This window comes from Carex rostrata, chromosome 31 (genome assembly GCF_964058835.1).
Source record: "Carex rostrata chromosome 31, lpCarRost1.2, whole genome shotgun sequence".
NCBI lineage: Eukaryota > Viridiplantae > Streptophyta > Magnoliopsida > Poales > Cyperaceae > Carex > Carex rostrata.
The window spans coordinates 1,688,969-1,708,227 of record NC_135948.1 but is presented as its reverse complement, the minus strand read 5'-3'; the positions used below and the strand labels follow the sequence as shown (position 1 = coordinate 1,708,227).

The 19,259-nt window shown below is 35.2% G+C and overlaps 3 protein-coding genes across 3 annotated transcripts; 2 read left to right on the top strand and 1 right to left on the bottom strand.

The window, feature by feature from the left end:
- The first annotated feature begins 404 nt into the window (after positions 1–404).
- MRL1 (Pentatricopeptide repeat (PPR) superfamily protein) lies at positions 405–8,524 on the top strand. Its single transcript, XM_078296092.1, has 19 exons — positions 405–977; positions 1,587–1,911; positions 2,070–2,298; positions 2,397–2,460; positions 2,529–2,673; positions 2,754–2,869; positions 3,340–3,468; positions 5,155–5,328; positions 5,452–5,616; positions 5,706–5,846; positions 6,171–6,270; positions 6,414–6,522; positions 6,619–6,710; positions 6,814–6,904; positions 7,079–7,310; positions 7,426–7,518; positions 7,646–7,694; positions 7,798–7,891; positions 8,102–8,524. The coding sequence occupies exons 1-19, from the start codon at positions 660–662 to the stop codon at positions 8,385–8,387; spliced, it is 2,952 nt and encodes a 983-aa protein (XP_078152218.1). The 5' UTR covers positions 405–659; the 3' UTR covers positions 8,388–8,524.
- A 172-nt stretch (positions 8,525–8,696) lies between these two features.
- Positions 8,697–10,902, bottom strand: LOC144547439 (uncharacterized). The gene is made up of 3 exons (XM_078296094.1): positions 10,597–10,902; positions 9,851–10,082; positions 8,697–9,169 (listed from the first exon to the last, which is right to left on the bottom strand). Exons 1-3 carry the CDS (start codon positions 10,602–10,604, stop codon positions 8,837–8,839), a joined length of 573 nt encoding a protein of 190 aa, XP_078152220.1. The 5' UTR covers positions 10,605–10,902; the 3' UTR covers positions 8,697–8,836.
- A 375-nt stretch (positions 10,903–11,277) lies between these two features.
- Positions 11,278–15,541, top strand: LOC144547438 (uncharacterized). The gene is made up of 8 exons (XM_078296093.1): positions 11,278–11,575; positions 12,712–12,824; positions 12,938–12,987; positions 13,500–13,736; positions 14,020–14,169; positions 14,708–14,803; positions 14,921–14,941; positions 15,143–15,541. The coding sequence occupies exons 1-8, from the start codon at positions 11,340–11,342 to the stop codon at positions 15,308–15,310; spliced, it is 1,071 nt and encodes a 356-aa protein (XP_078152219.1). The 5' UTR covers positions 11,278–11,339; the 3' UTR covers positions 15,311–15,541.
- The last annotated feature ends 3,718 nt before the right edge of the window (positions 15,542–19,259 follow it).

Sequence of the window (19,259 nt, the reverse complement as noted above, 5' to 3'; positions counted from 1 at the left end):
TTCGAATTGGGTGTGGGGTTGACATTACAATTCAAAGTCATTATAGTATGACAATTCAAAAAGAAAAGCATCAGCTACATGGAACAGCATGTAGGTTACAGACTTACAGAAGTTATAGCCATGGAAGAACCGGGCTGATAGAGTTATGGCCTTATGGGTCCTTTTGGTCTTTTCCATAACTAACTGAAACGTGCCGAAAGCAATCCTCACCATTTCCCCAATTATTTATACATCCATCCATTGTCCATTTTCTCTTTATAGAAGTGCCTAGTGCCTACTGCCCGATCTAAACAAGGGACTCTTATACCAACAAAACTGGAGAGGAGCTTTGCCCGGGAAAAATATCTTTTTTCTTTTTCTGATGATTTTCAGGAGCCCGGGAAAATAACACGTCGGAGAATAAGTGTCCACAACTGAAAGCTCAATCTCCTCTGTCTCTACTTCGAACTACCCATCCACGCAGCGGGTCATAACGGGTACATGTCTTCTTCAGAGAACCCGCAATCGAAGTAAGATATTTCGAGTGGCGCAGAAAATCCGGACGAAGAGAAAAGATAACGAAGCATTGGCTCCATCACCTCGTTATCCCCTTCTTTGAAATTCCCACCGCTTCTCTCTCTTCCTCTCTCTCTCTCTCTCTCTCTCACTCCAATAGTCCAATGGGACTGAGTTTCTGCCCCAAATCCAAAAGCCTTATATCCTCCTTCCCCACCCCTGCCTCCAGTTCATCTCCTGTCTCTTTTTCTCCATCCTTCACTCGAAGAGAGCTGCTGTGTGGCTCCAGACCTCCGCGCTTGCGATCTCGGTACAATTGTAAAAAATCGGGTTTCTGTACTCGAATTACCACGTGTTCGTTACAAGATTCAATAGTCGAGAGATACTTTGCTGCCATTGTTGCTGCGACAGCTGCTGTGGCTGCTATCCGTTTTGTCTATCTCTACTACGTTGATCAAAGGAGCCATATTTCCTCTGTTGAGGTGTGCATTCTATTTAATTTTATAATGCAATTATTCTAGATGTAAAGCAAAACAAGAATTCGTAATTTTTGTAAATTGATGTCAGCTGTCATGAATCACGAGTGACTATGTCTATGTGGACTTTGTGAAGGGGCAATATAGACATGGTAATGGATCAACCTTAGAAATGATAATGGATTAATGAACCAAGAAAATTGCCAGAAAAAAAGAGCATATTAATGGGTTCACCAAGAATTTTAGAATAATTGACCTCAGTGTTGTAAAGGATGAAACCTATATGTCATGTATAATTTCTGTGTATATTTTTTCAATCTGAAAAGAAATGAAATTTTGTGCCTGCTGAATCGGAATTTTTTTTATCATAAATCAATTTCTTTGTGGGGCATGTGTCACTTCGCTATTGGTTTGCAATTTACACGTGCCGCATTGCTATTTCTCTTAACCAATGCTAATAGGTAGAGCTGTAAAAAAATACGGTAGACTCAGGGCAGACCGTAGACTATTTTGCATTGCTTGCTGGTAGTCTAAATATGAAATGTAATTCTAACACCAAATAGAATAGAATGATATAAGAAGTGATGTTGTAACTCTCTGCTTTAATCAATTCAGGTCGAGGAACTTTCGAAAACTATTGAAAATGGTGAATCAATCAAGCAAGATCTAGAGCCAATTACAAATCATGAAATCCATATTGATGACATTAAGAAGATTCATACAGAAGCTGATACTTTTGAATTGCCTAAGACTGCACTAGACTCCAGCATTAGTGTTGCACTATCAGTGAAGGACATTCAAGGAGAAACCAGTGAAGAAATTTTAGTGTCTAGTGTCAAGGAAGAACTTGAAATGGGGGCCATATCCAAAAGTTTAATTTCAAGAAATGCAATTCAGTTTGCCGTTTCAATGGCTGAAGGATCATCTCATGATAGATCAGGTTAGATCTTTATTAGAGAAATTGTTTGTTACATTTGACATGATGCATGTGTTTATCTGAAATTATTTCTCAACTGACTCAAAAGGTTTTGTTAGTTTATGTTTTTATATTATATTTGTTGATGCATGTTTTATGGGTTAATGTGAAAAATAAAACAGAGTACAAGCAAGGGAGAACTACTGTTGTATGCATGAAGGAAGGGCCTCCAAGTAAAGAGAAAAAAATTGAGAGATCATACCAATTGAAAAGAGATGAAGGGAACCATAGTTCCCCAAAAACAAGCAATGGAAAATTTACCAAATTTCCTCGAACAAATAAAATCCAATCAGGAAACAGGGATCGACCAGCATATTTATATACCTACAGCCGTCTCTTGAAAGACGGAAGGTATGATCAATCCATTTGACTTTTGTGTAGTTTAGATAATATATGTCTAGGAATAAATAAACAAATGCAAATTTTCATTCATAAGAATTGTTTATCAGGTTGCGAGATTGTGTAGATTTGTTAAAGAGCGTAGATCGTGAAGGACTTCTCAACATGGACAAGGTAACTGTTGAATTTTATGGGTAGGGCCTAATCAGTCATATAAGCTGATCGACTGTAAAACATTTCAGGTTCATCATGCGAGTTTTTTCAATGCATGCAAGAGTAGAAAAGCTGTAGAGGTGGCAATTCAGTTTGCAAAATTAATAAGAAACCCCAGAATGAGCACTTTCAATATGCTTTTGTCTGTATGTGCTAGCTCAGAAGATTTTGATGGTTAGTCCTCTCTTGTTTCTTCAGCTAATCTATTTGCTTTTCTTCTGAAAAGTCATATTTTGAAATATTTCCCCTTGTAGGAGCTTATCAAGTTATGTTAATGCTAAAGGACGCCGGACTTCAACCAGATTGCAAGCTTTACACAACACTCATATCTGTCTTTGCTAAGAGCGGAAAAGTAGATGCTATGTTTGAGGTACAATTTCTTTCCTGATCAAAGCCACTACAAAACAAGGTTAGTTCAAATTGGCCCTCAGCTACTACACTTGGTTCAAATAAGCCCATGAACAGTTCTTTTTGTGTGTTTAATTAACACCTTGAAATTTTGGCATAATTTCAGTTTGGCCCTTATTATTAATTGAAAATCAAATTAACATTGTACTTGGTGTCTTTTTTAAGTTACAGAGGTTTCCAGAGTTTAGTCCTAATAAATGATTTTATAACAATTATTGATAGTTACTGACCAATTGAAGGATCTTAACGAATCATTACCAAAACTTTAGGCGCCTAATTAAACAGAGAAAATTTTCAGGGGCTTAATTGAATAATGTGTAACAGTTGAGGGCCCTGATTGAATCAAGTGCAATAGTTGAAGGGCCAAAATCAGACTTTCCTCTTATAATAGAGACCTGCAGTTCTTGATATATATTGAGAATTTCATTTTAGGTATTTCATGAGATGGTAAATGCCGGTGTAGAGCCCACTGTGAATACTTATGGTGCACTAATTGATGGGTGCGCCAAAGCTGGACAGGTGGCAAAAGCTTTTGGTGCATATGGAATTTTGAGATCTAAGGTATATAGCTTTACATTTTCTCATACACTTGCACAAATTTTGGACATAAATGTATAACCATAGTAGGAATAATCGGCCGATACCGATCCGGATTGGTATCGGCCGACCCCGATCCGATCCTGAGCCGATCCTCACGTAGCAAATCATAAAGAAAAAAAAAACCCGTTCCTGAGCCGATCCCGATCTGATACCCCGATCCCATATCGGTATCGGCCGGGACCGATCCCGATCCCGATACCGATACCTATAATTCCTACTATGTGTATAACTCGTGAAGTATATCATGATCAATGGTTTTGGTTCATTGTTTAATTTCTATCTGACAATTAGCTTGAGTCTAGTGGAGTTGGGATTCCCAATCTGATTTGGAGGTAGCTAGAACTTTTTCCTCTACCTTTATATATATATATAGAGAGAGTTGGGCTACGGTGAGTTGCGAAGTAAAGCGACTATTTTACTTTATGCTCATATTTTGCGATTTTGAAGTTCAAAACGTCGATCCGAACCGCTCAACATGATCTCCATATTGAAATGTGCTTGGAGACCAAATTTTACATTTTTGGAATTTTTTTACTATTTATTAAGCCACTTTGAAAATCACCGATCCAGCGGTCTAGAAATTTTTACTGTTCACCCGGATTTCAGATTTTCAAAGTGGCTTAATAAATAGTAAAAAAATTCCAAAAAATGTAAAATTTAGTTTCCAAGCATATTTTATTATAGATTAAACATCTAACGGTTTGGATCGGCTATTTGAACTTTGAAAATGAAGATATTGCGTGAAGTAAAAACGTGTTTTACTTCGCAACTCACCGTAGCCTTACTCTCTCTCTCTATATATATATATATATTCACAATTGGTAATATGAAAAGTCCAATTAAGGATAAAAAACAGTTATATAATTGATAAATAAGGTCACTACTACAGTTATTACAATTGTGATAAGCATCTCTAAAACCGCAGAACCCGTCGGACTCTATATCTATTTATCCCCGAATTTGGGGATGGTGTTTGGTAAGACGTTGGAGATAAGTGTTGCTATTGTGTATCAAGTTAAGTAATGCATAGCATAAAGTTCCAAGAGAGTGACCAAAATGCCCTCATTTTCAACAAATTGGTCATCGTAGTTGCTATAATGTTCTAGTAAGATTCACAAATTGCAAGATTTTGTTGTATTACTTGCCAGTAATACCAAACAGGATTGTAATCATTAAAATTTTCCAAACACATATCAAAATCCGTTCCTCTCCATTGTTTTTATATATGTATAACAAAATCTTAAATCAGGCGGATGAGGTATAAGAATTTCTAGGTTACTTTTGTGTTTTATTGAAAACTGAAAAAGAGAAAAAAAAAAAGGGCCTTAACTTGGGAAAATTCTTATTGCACCTCTTTGGTAGTATATTTTTATCTCCAAAATTTGGGTGTTATCCCCCTTTATTCCCTTGTTATTCTTATACATTTTGACAAGGATTGAGGGTTAACTCTCATATCCTCTCCTTATTGTGACTGATAGAGATTAAATTGGTCATTCATGTAGAAATAATTAGAGACAATACCATCAAGAGAAATAATACATTAGATATACCAATTCAAATATTTTTACCTTCAAAATTCCACCTTTGGCCATAGTTTTTTTTTTTTTTTTGTTTAATTATTCTTAATGAGGATGGTGTTTGCAGTAGAATGTGCAGCCAGATCGTGTGATCTACAATGCTCTAATAACAGCATGTGGCGAATCTGGGGCCATTGATCGTGCTTTTGATGTCTTGTCAGAAATGCTTAATGAGCCCAAACCCATCTTACCTGACCATGTTACGGTCGGTGCGCTCATTAAAACCTGCATCCAGGCCGGGCAGGTATTATTATAGTAGCATCCTCTTTATTTTTTCTTATTATTTGTTTTTATTTTGAAAGAAGGCTCCAATCCTTGAATCATCCATGCACATATTTTGATGTAAAATTGCTGTTATTGTTATAAGGTTGATCGGGCCCGTGAGGTGTATAAAATGCTTGATGAGTACAATATAAAGGGTACAGTGGAGGTCTATACTATTGCTATCAGGAGTTGTAGCTTGAATGGAGATCTCCAGTTTGCACTTGAAATATATAATGACATGAAAAGTAAGGGCATTCAACCAGATGAGGTAATTGTCTTTTTCTTCAAATTTCTATGCTTGCAAATATTTTTTCTAAATTGCATTCTTTTTCTTTAATATTCTTGCACCCATTTCAGATGTTTCTTAGCACCCTTATTGATGTTGCCGGGCATGCTGGAAAAATAGAAGAGGCATTTGAAATCATGCATCAAGCAAGAGTGCAAGGGATAAGAGTCGGGAATATCTCTTATAGTTCTCTAATGGGTGCTTGTTGCAATGTATGTTTACTCTTGTCGATATAGCCTAAACATGAACTTTTTTCTATTTATTGTTTAATTCTTTTGGTTGATATTAAGTATTTTTATTATTCGAGACTGATCCTCATATTTCTTTATATTTGGAAGCAAGTCTAACGGGAATACCCAATAGGGGCATCTTAATCCATGTGTACTAGTACTGTTTAGGTCCAGGAGTGGTATAAATCCCTTATTACCAGTACAATCTAAATCAGTTGAGAGGTCAAGATTGCAAGATTTCGGATTTTTTTTTTTTAAAATCAAGTTACAAAAAGGTCTAACACCATTGAAACTTTGTTATTTTAGGCAAAAGACTGGGGAAGAGCCTTGCAGCTATTTGAGGAGATTAAGTCTAGAAAAATAATACCAACTGTATCTATGATGAATGCTTTGATTACCTCCTTATGTACACTGCTATCCCTGTCTTTAACCTTACTATTTAATTTATCGCCTGGGCTCAAATACCCCGAATTTTTTTTGTATCTGCAGTTCAGCACAATGTCCTTTGGGAATTCTTTGGTTTGAATTAATCTTGCATAAAAATTTCAGGTGAAGATGGACAAATTCTTAAATCAATTGCAATAGTTGATGAAATGAAGAAAGTTGGAGTGCAACCCAATGACATCACATATAGTGTCCTTATCATTGCATGTGAAAAGTAGAATTTCTCAGTTAACCTTCTGTTTTCTAAAACTTGGAAAGTTCAACTTTTAGTCAAAATTGGTATTTAGTAATTACAATTCGCATTCTATAGGAAAGATGAAGCAGAAATGGCATTTGACCTTTTTGAAGAAGCCAAAGCAAGTAAAGTTGCTATTACTTCAACTCTATGTGGATGTCTGACTGGTAAAAAGCTCCAAGTAATTTTGAGACTTTTTATAAAATGAATTTCTTGGTCAATTTAAAACTGGAATTCTAAAACGAGTTTTTTCATTTTGTTAATTCCTAGGTTTGTGTCTACAAAGATATGATAAGGAATGCTCTCTTGGCAATATAACCATAAACTTTGACTCTGGAAAACCACAAATCAGTAACAAATGGTAGGTTTGTCAAATTAAACTAAGAGGAAATCCCATTTTATTTCTTCGAGTTTCATAATTTGTGATATTATAATAGCCACCACCTGAACTGATTGGTACATGGCGTCAAGGGGCCATGTCCTTGTCTAACTATGTTTTCTTTATTCTTTTTCAAATTGTTTTTTCAAATGGCAGGACATCGCTTGCATTAATGGTATACCATGAAACGATCTCAGCAAATGTAAAACCAAAAGTGGATGCATTGTCTCAAGTGTTAGGTTGCATGAAATTTCCCAGCGATAAGTTGTTGAGAAATAAGTTGATCGAAAGTTTAAGGCTTCAGTTCGATGTTTCAAATGGACCTAATGTTAGCTCCTTATTGGAGGGATTTGGGGAATATGACCCCCGCTCATTTCACCTACTCGAGGTGAGTGATTCTAATATTAACCTTTTTTTTTCATATCTTTTCGATTCAAGATTACCTAATTTGATTCCTTTTTCTGTACTGACATGAGTGTTGGATTTAATTTCATGTAATGTAGGAAGCAGCAGCAATAGGGTTGGTGCCAAGAGTGTCTTTCAAAGATAACCCTTTGATTGTTGATGTTTGTGATTTACAAACCCATGTTGCTCAGGTGTTTCCTCTTATTCAAAAATGCGAATATAGTTTAATTTGATCATCTCTTGAAGGAAGTTTAATGATTATACGAGTCGATTTCAAATTACAGTAATTCTTCCATGGCTAAATTTGAAATTTTGTAGGTGTACCTTCTTGCAATTTTGAAAGGCTTGAAGCACCGATTAGCAGCTGGTATATTACGCATCTCTGTTATTTTCATACTTTGTATGAATTTTGATTAGGTTCCATTACGGAGGATTTTTTTACGGGACAGCATTTGTTTTATACTGTGTAGGCGCAATGCTGCCAACCGTCACAATTATACTACCATTGGAAGAAACACAACTCCAATATCAACAGGAGGATAAAACAATCAACATAGTAGGGAGGTTGGTTAACTTCTCTTTTTTACTTGCACCCCATTTTTCCTCCATTGTTAGTAAATGACTAACACCACGTCTCCCTTTTGAACTTGATAACTTACTTTCCATCAATATATTACTATTGTCAACAACTTCTTTTTTGCTTAATGCATTTGTCATGCACTGCCTCAATAGGAAGGCTGTCACCTTCTTTTCTAATTTGAAAACTCTATGTAGGACTGGACGAGCAATTAGCTCCCTTCTAAGGAGACTTGGAATCCGTTACCAAGGCGAAGAATCATACGGAAAACTATTAATTACTGGTCTTTCCCTAAAAAAGTGGTTTGAACCAAAAATGGACGAGAATTCCATTCTAGGAATCCCTGGATACACGATCCAGGGAATGATTCCACTTCAAAATCGTCTTTCCAAGAGAATAGCTGACCAACAGAGGAATATTCGCAGTGGCATGAACCTCTCATATGATGATCAAAACATTTCAGAAAATATAGAAACCGAATAGAATTACACAAGTTTGTCAGATAATTGTGGAAATGGCTTGTCATCACTTTTGATGATTAAAGCATTTAAGAATTTTAGAAACCTTATAGATTTTTATTCCCAAGTTTATCAAATAAATGAGGAAAAGTTTTGTCAAATCAGGATAAGATAGAATTCCCGTTGAGAATCTGAGAAATCAAACTTGTGTCACTCTTATTTCTATTTCTCAGCCATCACGCCTAAAGTTTACAATTTTATGTGTCTCCCTCCGTGTGTGCCGATGTTTGTGCTTTTGACATAAATAATTGTATACGAAAAAAAATGAACAATGTTTTATATCAAACAAGCAAGTTACCTTTTTCAATGCACTAACAAACATAGGCTATTAATTGTCAAAGCAGCTTATAATCAAGGTTATTACTATATAGAGACAAACTGAGAGGATAGAGAAAAGAGAGCATAAATGGAGAACTAGTGTGTGAAGGCATAGAAGACAGTGCAAACATAAACTGCAAGAGCAGTGGTAACAAGACCAATGAGACCCGCCACAGCGCGGATTGTAGCGTGGCTGCCACAGGAGAGCATCCCCAGCCGAATCTGAATCACATCCACCATAGACAGTAAGAGAAAGATGCAACCCATGACCGACCCAGCCGCTGATGCTAGCATACCCAAACGTAACACTTTTGTGTTGATGCGGGCCCGCACGGCATCATGTAGGTCTTTGCTATTAATTAGGTTTATGGCTAACTTTAGGCCTTGCGCAACCAGGCTTGAGAAAAGGAAAAAACTGAAACTCACAACCTGATGAGAGAATTGAAACAAAAACAAGTGTGTGAATTTCATGCATAATCCAAGACCTCAAGTCCTTGTACCCTACAACAATGAGATATATCATGATGCTCTGCAAAACATAGAAAATATATATAAAAAAAAATGCCTTAGAAGCAATTAAAACTATCCAGCATATACTTCTTTACCAATTCTTCAAAATGTACCAATACTATCCTCTATCAATATTCCCACAATCTGAGAGTTGGGAGTAGCTTTAGTAATTTTTCTCAAGGAAAAATGAGAAAATAGCGGTACACGTGGCATTTCCAACTTTTCTATTGGGTATACAAGTATTAATCACAAGGGTATAAGTGGCGTCTTTGTGCTTTTCTAGACGCACATGCCCAAAAGCCAACATTCAAGAGAAGTTTGGTGCCAGTGGTACCACAACACTAAAATAGCAATACAGAAACTGTTTTTTGCATTATACACATAAGAACCAGTCAATTGCTTCCATATCATCTGACGATTTAATCTAAATAAAGTAGCGCGAGCCATAAGAAGCAAGAAGAAGTCCATGAATCCTAATTTCCTGCTTCCAGCCTAATACCCTTGTTGTTTTAAAAGAACATGAATCCTAATTTCAGCAATGCATTATCAGGCCAACACACCAAATCTGACAGACTATATCTATAAATAAGGAGCTATTACCTCAAAGACAAGGAGGTTCCGGATGACATCAGGCCCTGCATCACAGGAAGTGTGGTCGTCAGTGAGGCTGCGCTCACCTGGTGCTGTCAGGGAAAGCCCAACAAATACAGCGACCGTAAAAAGAGAGTTGACATTCACAACCCCATCGAGCGCTGTCACATGTATACTTGTCGTATCACCGTTGAGTGATGCACCAGTGTGGTTGGAGTAGTGTTTATGCTCTTCTTCAAATCTAGAGGAGATAGTGAGGTTTACTTAAATGTTAGCTACCAAATTGCAATTTGTCATATCACTGGGAGCATTCCTTAGAAAAGGGGGATAAGATACTTGCAAACTGCACAGAGACCCCTCTATTGTCTCTAAATAATAAAATGATCCTTAACGCTTGATTATAAATTGAGGAATTGTGCATTTGTTGCATTCGCTAAAGACATATTTGCACGACCACATTTATACAACTATCACTACAAGTGAGAAATCAATTGTTCAATTTTAGTATTGAGCAGAGATAACAAAAGAGCAATATAAAATAGCACTATATACGCAAAATATAAATAATTTGTAACAATGACCATTAACTACACCGATAAGCAAAAAATTGGGGGTTGTTTTGTTAATTCCAGAATTGAAGCCCCTCCTCTCTTATTGTTGCGATTTTGTCTGAAACAAATTCAATGAAGTACTCCAGATCTGGGAAAACACAATATCAGTGGATAGATCAAACGAGCGAGAAAGAGAGAGCTTACTCGTCCATAAATGCGAGAAAGTTCGGGAGCTTTCTTGAATCAGATGATTGTTTCTCTCTTCTTCGTTATCTTTCGAATCCTTTGAAATGGAGGATTGAAATGCACTGCGGCGAGATTTAACACACGGGAGTCTCTAGCACTGTAATTTCTTAAAGACGAGTGTGAACCCAAGTAAGACACGAAAGAGGAGAATGCCTAACCAATTTATTTTAGTAAAGTTACGAGCTGAAGTTAAGAATCTCAAACCAAGCAATCGGTTCTTCCCCAGTTGTATGGGAATCGCGAAGAATGTAGATCTTAGCCGTCAGGTTTAAATCAGAAGGTCGAAATTCGCCTCACAAAAGATTGGTCATAAATCTATTGTGTAATCTGAAGACCGTGAAGCGTTCGATCTAAAACGACGATTCAGATCTTCTAGTTCTTCGTTCTTAATACTAAATTTAGAGATAAGCCGAATCATGACAAGATGAGAAATAAAATGATCGCAATCAGAATGCGTTCAGCCAATTGTGATTTGTGAATTGTCCAGGAAGCTCTATAATGAAATCTTGGACCAGGTCTATAATGGTCCACCGACCAAGGACTAGTGATAGATTGCGAACCCAGATTGATGTACACGTGTCACTATGTAATAGGATGGATTCGCTCCTTAAAGGATAGCGTGGACTCTTTGGTCAAGTCATTTCACCAAAAGAAAGAAAAAGAGAGAGAGAGCGCGCACTCGTGGTGTGACTGTTAGTGTGATGGCTCTGTGTGCGCGTGCACCAGCCGCTGCTTTCCCGAAGCTCCGAGAGGCTTCTAGAAGCCGCCGAGTACGCTGCCGAGCGTCGGAGGCGGCGGTCCCGGTAGCGGAGGAGGGAAGGCTGCAACGGCCGAGGTGGTCTGGAGAGACACCTCTGTCGAAAATGGTTGGAGCTCTCATCTCCTTCAAACCATTGTACAATTTGATGAAGATTGCCTCCAGACAGGTTATCATTAGGTCTCTCTTCTCTCTCTCTCTCTCTCTCTCTCTCTTTCTTTCTCAAGATGTGTGAGCGTGCACGGGCGCATCAGCGCATGCACGCAGAGAGTACTGGTTCAACTATTTTATTTGAAGGATAGTATTTCTTTTTGCCATGTTTGGTTCCTACTTAAAATTAAGAAGGATTATTAAGCCTCTTATTTCAAACTAAGGTTGTTTAAGTTATACTTTTTTGGTTTGAGTTCGTTATTTAAGTATTTAGGTTATATTTTAAATTATCAACTAATGAGAAGAGAAAAATTAGGAAATGAATGCTGCCTCTGACAGTGGGCCCTTTTAGTGTGGAGTAAGTCTTTCTGGAGAGATGAATTAACCTACTTGGTCATAATTTCATCTTATTTTTTATGTTTTCCATCTAATTTGACAGCTTTGTGAAAAGGCCCCTTCACCTTCTTACACCACAACCAAACATCTTACTCCACAACCAAATATGACCCTTTGTAAATAACATCCACAAAAAGCATATAGCTTTTCTTATATGTGCACCCAATACCCAAGATCCTTTGTCGTATTAGCAAACATAGTGACAAGATTTGCGAATAATTTGGATTTGGTCCGGTGACGAAGCAATTCCCGTATTATTCGTGAATTTTACGAATTATTCACGTTTTTATTTATTTATTATTGGCTCTCTTGCTCTTGTGGGAATAAGATTTACGGTCCGGACTCAATGTATAATTCTGAATCATTCCCGAATATACTGAATCACAGATTTTCACCCCGCCAAACCTTTTCCGAATCATTAAGTTGTCACTATAGTAGCAAATAACTACTCAAAATTTTGTTTCCTTTACTGATGACAAATTGCACTATAATAAAGCCAAAGAGGATTCCAAATTGAACTGAAATGCAACCTTGGTTTTGACAGTGGAATGCTATTTCCAGATTACTCAAAGTCTCAAAATATGAAGAGTATAATTTTGTGTTGTTTGCAAAGCACGCAATATTAAATGATATACCAAGCTAATTAAAGCTTGATCAGAGTTACTACCAAATTTTGAGGACCCAATTGTGGAGCATAAAAGTTGGAGGACCTTTTGGCAAAGAAAAATAGATTATGGATTGACATATATTGTTGTTATTTTTTATAACAGCACAGCAGAGAAAGCAAACGTACCATGGAGGGAGATGTCGAAGGAGATTCTAGAGTCTGATGTCTACCAACTGTTTGATGAATTGCGCAACCCCAATTTAGTCTATCCTGATTGTTAGTTCTTCAATTTTTTCATGGTCCAAAAATAAACTTGAATTTGCTCCTGAATTGACATATTTAGCTATGACTTTGCATATAACTCTTTTTGTTTGTTACATCTTGGGCAGATTATTTGAACCCATTTCATGCATATGAAGAAGGGAACTTATCATGGCTGGTACATAAAGTTCTTCTCTTGTTTATATCTGGAAGCGTCAAACAGACAAATTAAAATAATCCATTTCCATGTAAAGGTCCTTTCTTGAATTATAGACACCCACTCTTGTTTGGGTTCATACCAGTATGAAAGATAGATACCAATCGTACCAGACCGTTACTGTCTTCCATTTCTTCTGAGATATTTTTTCTGTTTCATTTGTATTTAACAGATCTTCTATGGCCATGTTTGGTTGGGGGATGAAGTGGAGGGATAAGGGGATAACTCGTAGAGTGGCTATAAGAGTTAACCTCTTATCCCTTCATTTTATCCCACAACCAAACATGACCTATTGGTAGCAGGCACAATATGAAACTTATAGCGAAATGACAAAAAGAGTAAAAACTCATAAACCAGTAACCATAGTAGTATGTACAACTGGTACATTGACAATAAATTCCGATCATTTCCTTTTCCTTTGTTATTGTTTTGATGCGTATTGTATGAATTTATCTTCAAATCCCAATCATTAGGCAGCATCAGAGGCAGAGGCTGCAACACTGTCAATTGCAAAAAGAGCAATACCAGATGCATCTTCAATTGAAGAAGCAAACCAAAGAGTGCGCGGGCCTTGGTTGTCAGCCATAGAAAATCACCACTTAAAATATTCAGGGAATAAATGTGAGATCAGAGACATTCTTGACATAGGTTGTTCTGTCGGGGTTAGCTCCAGATTTCTTGCTGAAAAGTTTCCTTCTGCAAGTGTTGTTGTAAGTCTCTTTTGCATATTGACCCCTCGTGGTTTCATATCAAAACTACTACTGGAATTTATTCCAGTGTTCATATAGGGTGGCCCATTCCAAATGCCTATATGCATAAGTTATTTTTTAAGTGGTATTGATATATATATATATTTTTTAAAACCGGTATTGATGTTCTTTTCAAAGCAGTTTCTGCTAACCTTTTTCTGTACTTGAACAACAAATTTCCTCATCCAAGTATCAAAAGAAATAGTTTATAGGATGTATAGAATTGTGCCCTTTTTTGGTATAGGGACTAGATCTGTCGCCTTATTTCCTAGCAGTAGCAGAGTACAGACAAAGGAAAGAGGGAAGAAAGAAGCAAATAAGGTGGGTCCATGCAAATGGAGAAGCCACGGGATTGGCTGCAAAGTCTTTTGACCTCATCTCTCTAGCTTATGTGGTACAATAATCTTCTTCCTTCATGTCTCCATTTACAGGGTGCTTTGTCTGAAATTTAATTTTGGAATAAACTTAAATATATGCTTCTACAGAAAATCAACATCATGTATCCCCATGACAAAATGACAAATATCTTATAAACCCCTCAGTAACATGGAATATATTGCATGCCACCCACTTCTTAACTTCCCTAGTAAGATCAAGATTGGTTTTTTTCTTCCGCTTTGCATATAAGACATTTCTAGTGCTTATTGGGGGGTTATAAGGGATAATCCGAATTTAAGTGTATACATAATATTTTGGCATTTTTCAGGCTTACAGGTGAAATTGCCCTTCAGTAGTTTGTTATATCACCTTTGTATGCATCTCCTTGCATAAGAAATGTAAAAGTTTCACATGATAATATAAGCTAAAATCGGCCTTAATACGGATTAATTTGGTCTAATTTTTTTTAACCCAACAAATTGTATTGTCTGACCTTTTCCCATCTGGTTTTTCTTTTGTCATCAATTATTTAGTTGTATATATAAAAAATGCAGTGCCATGAATGTCCTGCAAGAGCTATAACTGGATTAGTGAAAGAAGCATTTCGAGTTCTTCGTCCCGGTGGCACCATTGCTATAACTGACAACTCGGTATGTTTCATTAGATCAATTAGATTTTAAATATTATATCAACTATTCAACAAATGTACCAAAATTTTCTAATATTTGTTTTTTCTTTCTTTCTTTCGTTTCCCACTCCAATTGCAGCCAAAATCCAAAGTACTTCAGGTAAATACAATTTATGTCTAATCTTTGTCATCATTTCTACATATACCCTTCCCGATTTAGTTTATGCAAATTTATACCCTTGAGCTTGTATATGGAGGATGTCATTAACATAAAAAAAAGAGAGAAAAAAACAATGCTTGGTTGTGAGAGCACATGCATAAAGTAACCTTGTCTGACATAATTAAATTTGTAATGATACAGGAGTTATCACCGGTTTTGTTCACTTTGCTAAAAAGCACTGAACCATTCTTGGATGAATACTACCTCCTAGACTTAGAAGAAACTTTGAGAAGGGCAGGTTTTGTAAATGTCACTACTATGCTCACCGACCCAAGACATAGAACTGTCACTGCAACAGTTCCTTTTTGACAAGTTTTAGGTAATTCTGTAAAGGCTAAAAGGTGGGATGCAAATTATTTCATGTACAATTTTTGTGACCGATCAACTCTTTCTAGTTATTACTAGATTTACACCCCAAATACTTGGGGGACATCACTTTTACAAAGTTTCTAAAAAATGTGGAATTGGAGTACGTACAAATGATTAGCAGTTCACTTTTATAGTATTATCTCTGTATGAAGCCGTGAGAAATCTTAGAATTCGTTCCAGCTCTATTGCTTGTAAACATATACTTCAAATTTTCTTTTGGCTAAAAGAAAACCAACAAGAAAACCAAATAGCATAGAATGATTCAATGAAACATAGGAGAAGTTCAATGGAAAAGAGGGGAGCTGAATTATCTGGCAAAAGCCCATTCCTACCAGGAGATGCCAGTAGAGAAACTAGTAGTGCTCGTATAAAGTCATCTTGCTTGCAATAAGGGTTTACATTGAAGTAGCTAACACAAATGTTACTTGACACCAGACTTTTTAGAAAACTAATTGCTTATAAAAATTGCAAGTCCTACTAATCAAATTTGTAACAACCTTAAAAACTTTCCATACCAATCAAATTTGTGCCCTTTTCTGGCACGTGAATTTACAGAAATAATGCTTGTTTTAAGCACAATACTTGGGACTTGGGTCTCATGCATCAATTAATAGATGTTTGTAACTGTCCCATTGAAATTCAATTTCAAAAAGGATATGAACTTGGATCAGAATATCATTGAACGACTACAAAAGGAACAACGCTGGTAGATCTGGATTATAACACACTAAGATCTCTACATTTGGTCATGATTCGTCCCTAGGCAATTAGAAATTAGAACTAACCAGCTTGCCTCAAGAGGGATACATTTGCTTCTTGTCTCGTGGGGTTCTTTTTCTCGCTTAGCAATCTGACAAGCAATAAATTGAATTTAAATAAATAAAATTCATTCCTGAAATAACATAGAGCGTCTTGGAACTAGGTTTGATACTAGTTATCTATTAATGGTTTCATGATACCACTTTTATCAGAAGAAAATTATTTAAATAGATCGGATTAGATTTAAGTCAACTTGAATCTAATTGAACATTTAACATAAAACTATTAGAACTTCATCTTTAATAAATTTTAATTATTTGATGGAAAATTATTGTTTTTCAAATCTACCCAAATTAAGTACATATCCTATCTAAATCATTGACAATACGTCTTTAATTTTAATTTTTAATTTTAACTAATTTATATTTTTTTTAAATATGTATAAGAGTTTGATATATCATAAAATTAAATTTATGTTAAAATTATCTTAAAATAAATATGATTTTTTACGGATTGATTTATCTACAATAGGTTTCCAACAAATTTCAATTGATACAGACAAACATTCCACAGGAACGCAATAAAGATGTTATTTTTGGAGTACAGATGGTATTGGTCCAAAAGTTGGAAGCAAAAAGTGCCAAGAAAAAAAAAATGAAATATATGGCGTTATGCTGCAACACCTTTTTTTATATTTTAATCGAAATTATTTAGTATGTTTTTTTACATAATACACGTCAAGTATTAATTTAACAAACAAATGCGAACTGTTCAATTTCAAGTATCTACTTTGATATATTTTCAGTATAGACTGTAAACAAATATTAACAATCAAGCACCAACACTCCTCAATTAATTGTTAAGTATCAACTCTTAATTTATTTCAGCGCAGACGAATAAAAGAACCTTGTCAAGTGCTAACGCATAGCTCTTGAAAACATCAACTGTATATAAATATTAAATAAACGTGTAATTAAATTATATATAAACTTCATAATTACGAAATCCTGTTTATGGTCTGCATCCTCTAGAGGATGCGGCCTCCTATTTATGGTCTGCATCCTCTAGATGCGGCCCCCAAAAAAGTGGTCGCATTTACAGGATGCGACTGTGTCAAAATTCGAAATTCTGAAAAATCGTGGTATTTTGATTTATCTTTTTTTTTTCGATTATGGTATATTTAAAAATTTCTGTCAAATAAAAGCATAACAATGTTTCCGGAAACCCTTGCATTTTGATTTCTGAGTCTATATGATAGCTTTCAATATTATTTTGTTTGGAGGGTAAAATAGTCTTGAATACTAAGCGCATGTAATATTTTTCAGTCGGTCATTACATACATGTAGTTTCTAGATTTTTTTTTTTTTTTTTTTTAGAATGTAGAGTGAAAATTAAAATTCTTACATCATCCACATTAAAATTTCATATGAAAAATAATGTCTTAGCGAACTATGTAATGTAGGCGAGCTCAAAATCAAACGATTAAATTTTTAAATCAATTGAAATATATATGACCTCCATTGCATACAAAATCCCAATAATCCTCTCCTCCCATTAGCTCCAAATACAATTGTTCAAACTACCCTCCAACCGCCAGCCTCGCCAAGTGGAATGAAAACGAGATACATAGTGCAGCTCCATACTTTTTTCATATTGTTTTTTATAATTGACGAATTTCTATTTGACCAGGTGAAAAGTATTGCGGCATTTCGCATATTTTTGCAAAAATTATTGCTTGCATTCCAAAAATATTAAATTGGATTTCGTGTTTTCATTTTTCAATATCGTTTCTAGCTGTTGGCAAGTGAATGTTGCATTCTGCGGTGCCACATTTGCGTGGTGAATTGTTACAATAAATAAACTAACCCGCCACATGTGATGCATTCATAGTTCATTACACTAGATCCAAGACAGATGATGTCATGCTTGAGAAATTCGTTTTGGTTTCCCTGGTTTCTCTTGCGGTAACCTGGATAATGTGTTTTTTCGTGTGTTGAAACCCTTATCATACTAATTACTAAAGTTTTCAATAAAATAATAATAATAATATATTATTATTATATTTTTTTTATGAATTTTTGGTATTATTTTTAATTTGATGAATTTAATGAAAAATACACTATTTATTTCATATTTTTGTGAAGTTTAAGGACTCTTGTTTATTTTTTGAAATATTAGTATTTCATATGCAATTTATTATTATAAAAGAACAAACTATTTTCAATTTATATCAATACAATGTCGGAATCACAAATTTTAGAGTTTACTAAATTAATTTTGAATTACATTCGTGGTTCATTACATTAGATCCCGGACAGATGATGTCATGTTGAGAAATTTTGTTTTATGTTTTCTTGCTGTAGCCCAAGTAATGTGTCTTTTCGTGTGTCTACAGTACTGAAATCTTTCCAAAATCATACAAATTAATAAGATTTTCCAACAATATTTCTATTATTATTATATTTTTTTAATTAGGCGAATTTTACGAAAAAAATACACTACTTATATCATACTATTTGTTTTAAATATTAGTATTTGTTATCTAATTATATCATAAAAGAACAAATTATTTTTGAATTATATCAATATTAACATCCGAATAAAAAAATTAACTCTTAAATTATTTTTGAATCACAAATTACTGATTTAATTTGCTGATATCATCACAAATTGACCCTTATTTGTCTTGGATTCAGTTCCTGTACTTTTTTTTTTTTTTTTAAAGTTGTCTAGTCTATTCATATATTGCTGATATCATCACAAATTAACTATTAATGGAAGGAAATAGTATAAAATGGATATGTCCATTTCAGGGACAAAAGGGGACTGGGCCAGTAATGGAGAAATTGAAATATGTAGGATATGAGATACTTTGAGTCTATGACCTTCATGGTACTTTGTGAACAAAAGTGGCCAATGTATGCACTTCTATCTATTTGCATTTTATTTAGGGATAACTTGTTATAGTAGAAACATATATGTAGTTGACCTCATAAGATCGAATGACAATTAATTAAGGAGGAACATTTCAAATTCAAAGCCTTCAAGCAACAAGAAGCTAGGAAATTATTAATAAAATTTTCTCCAGGAATGCTAGAGGCAATGCAAGTATATATAGAGAAGACTAATT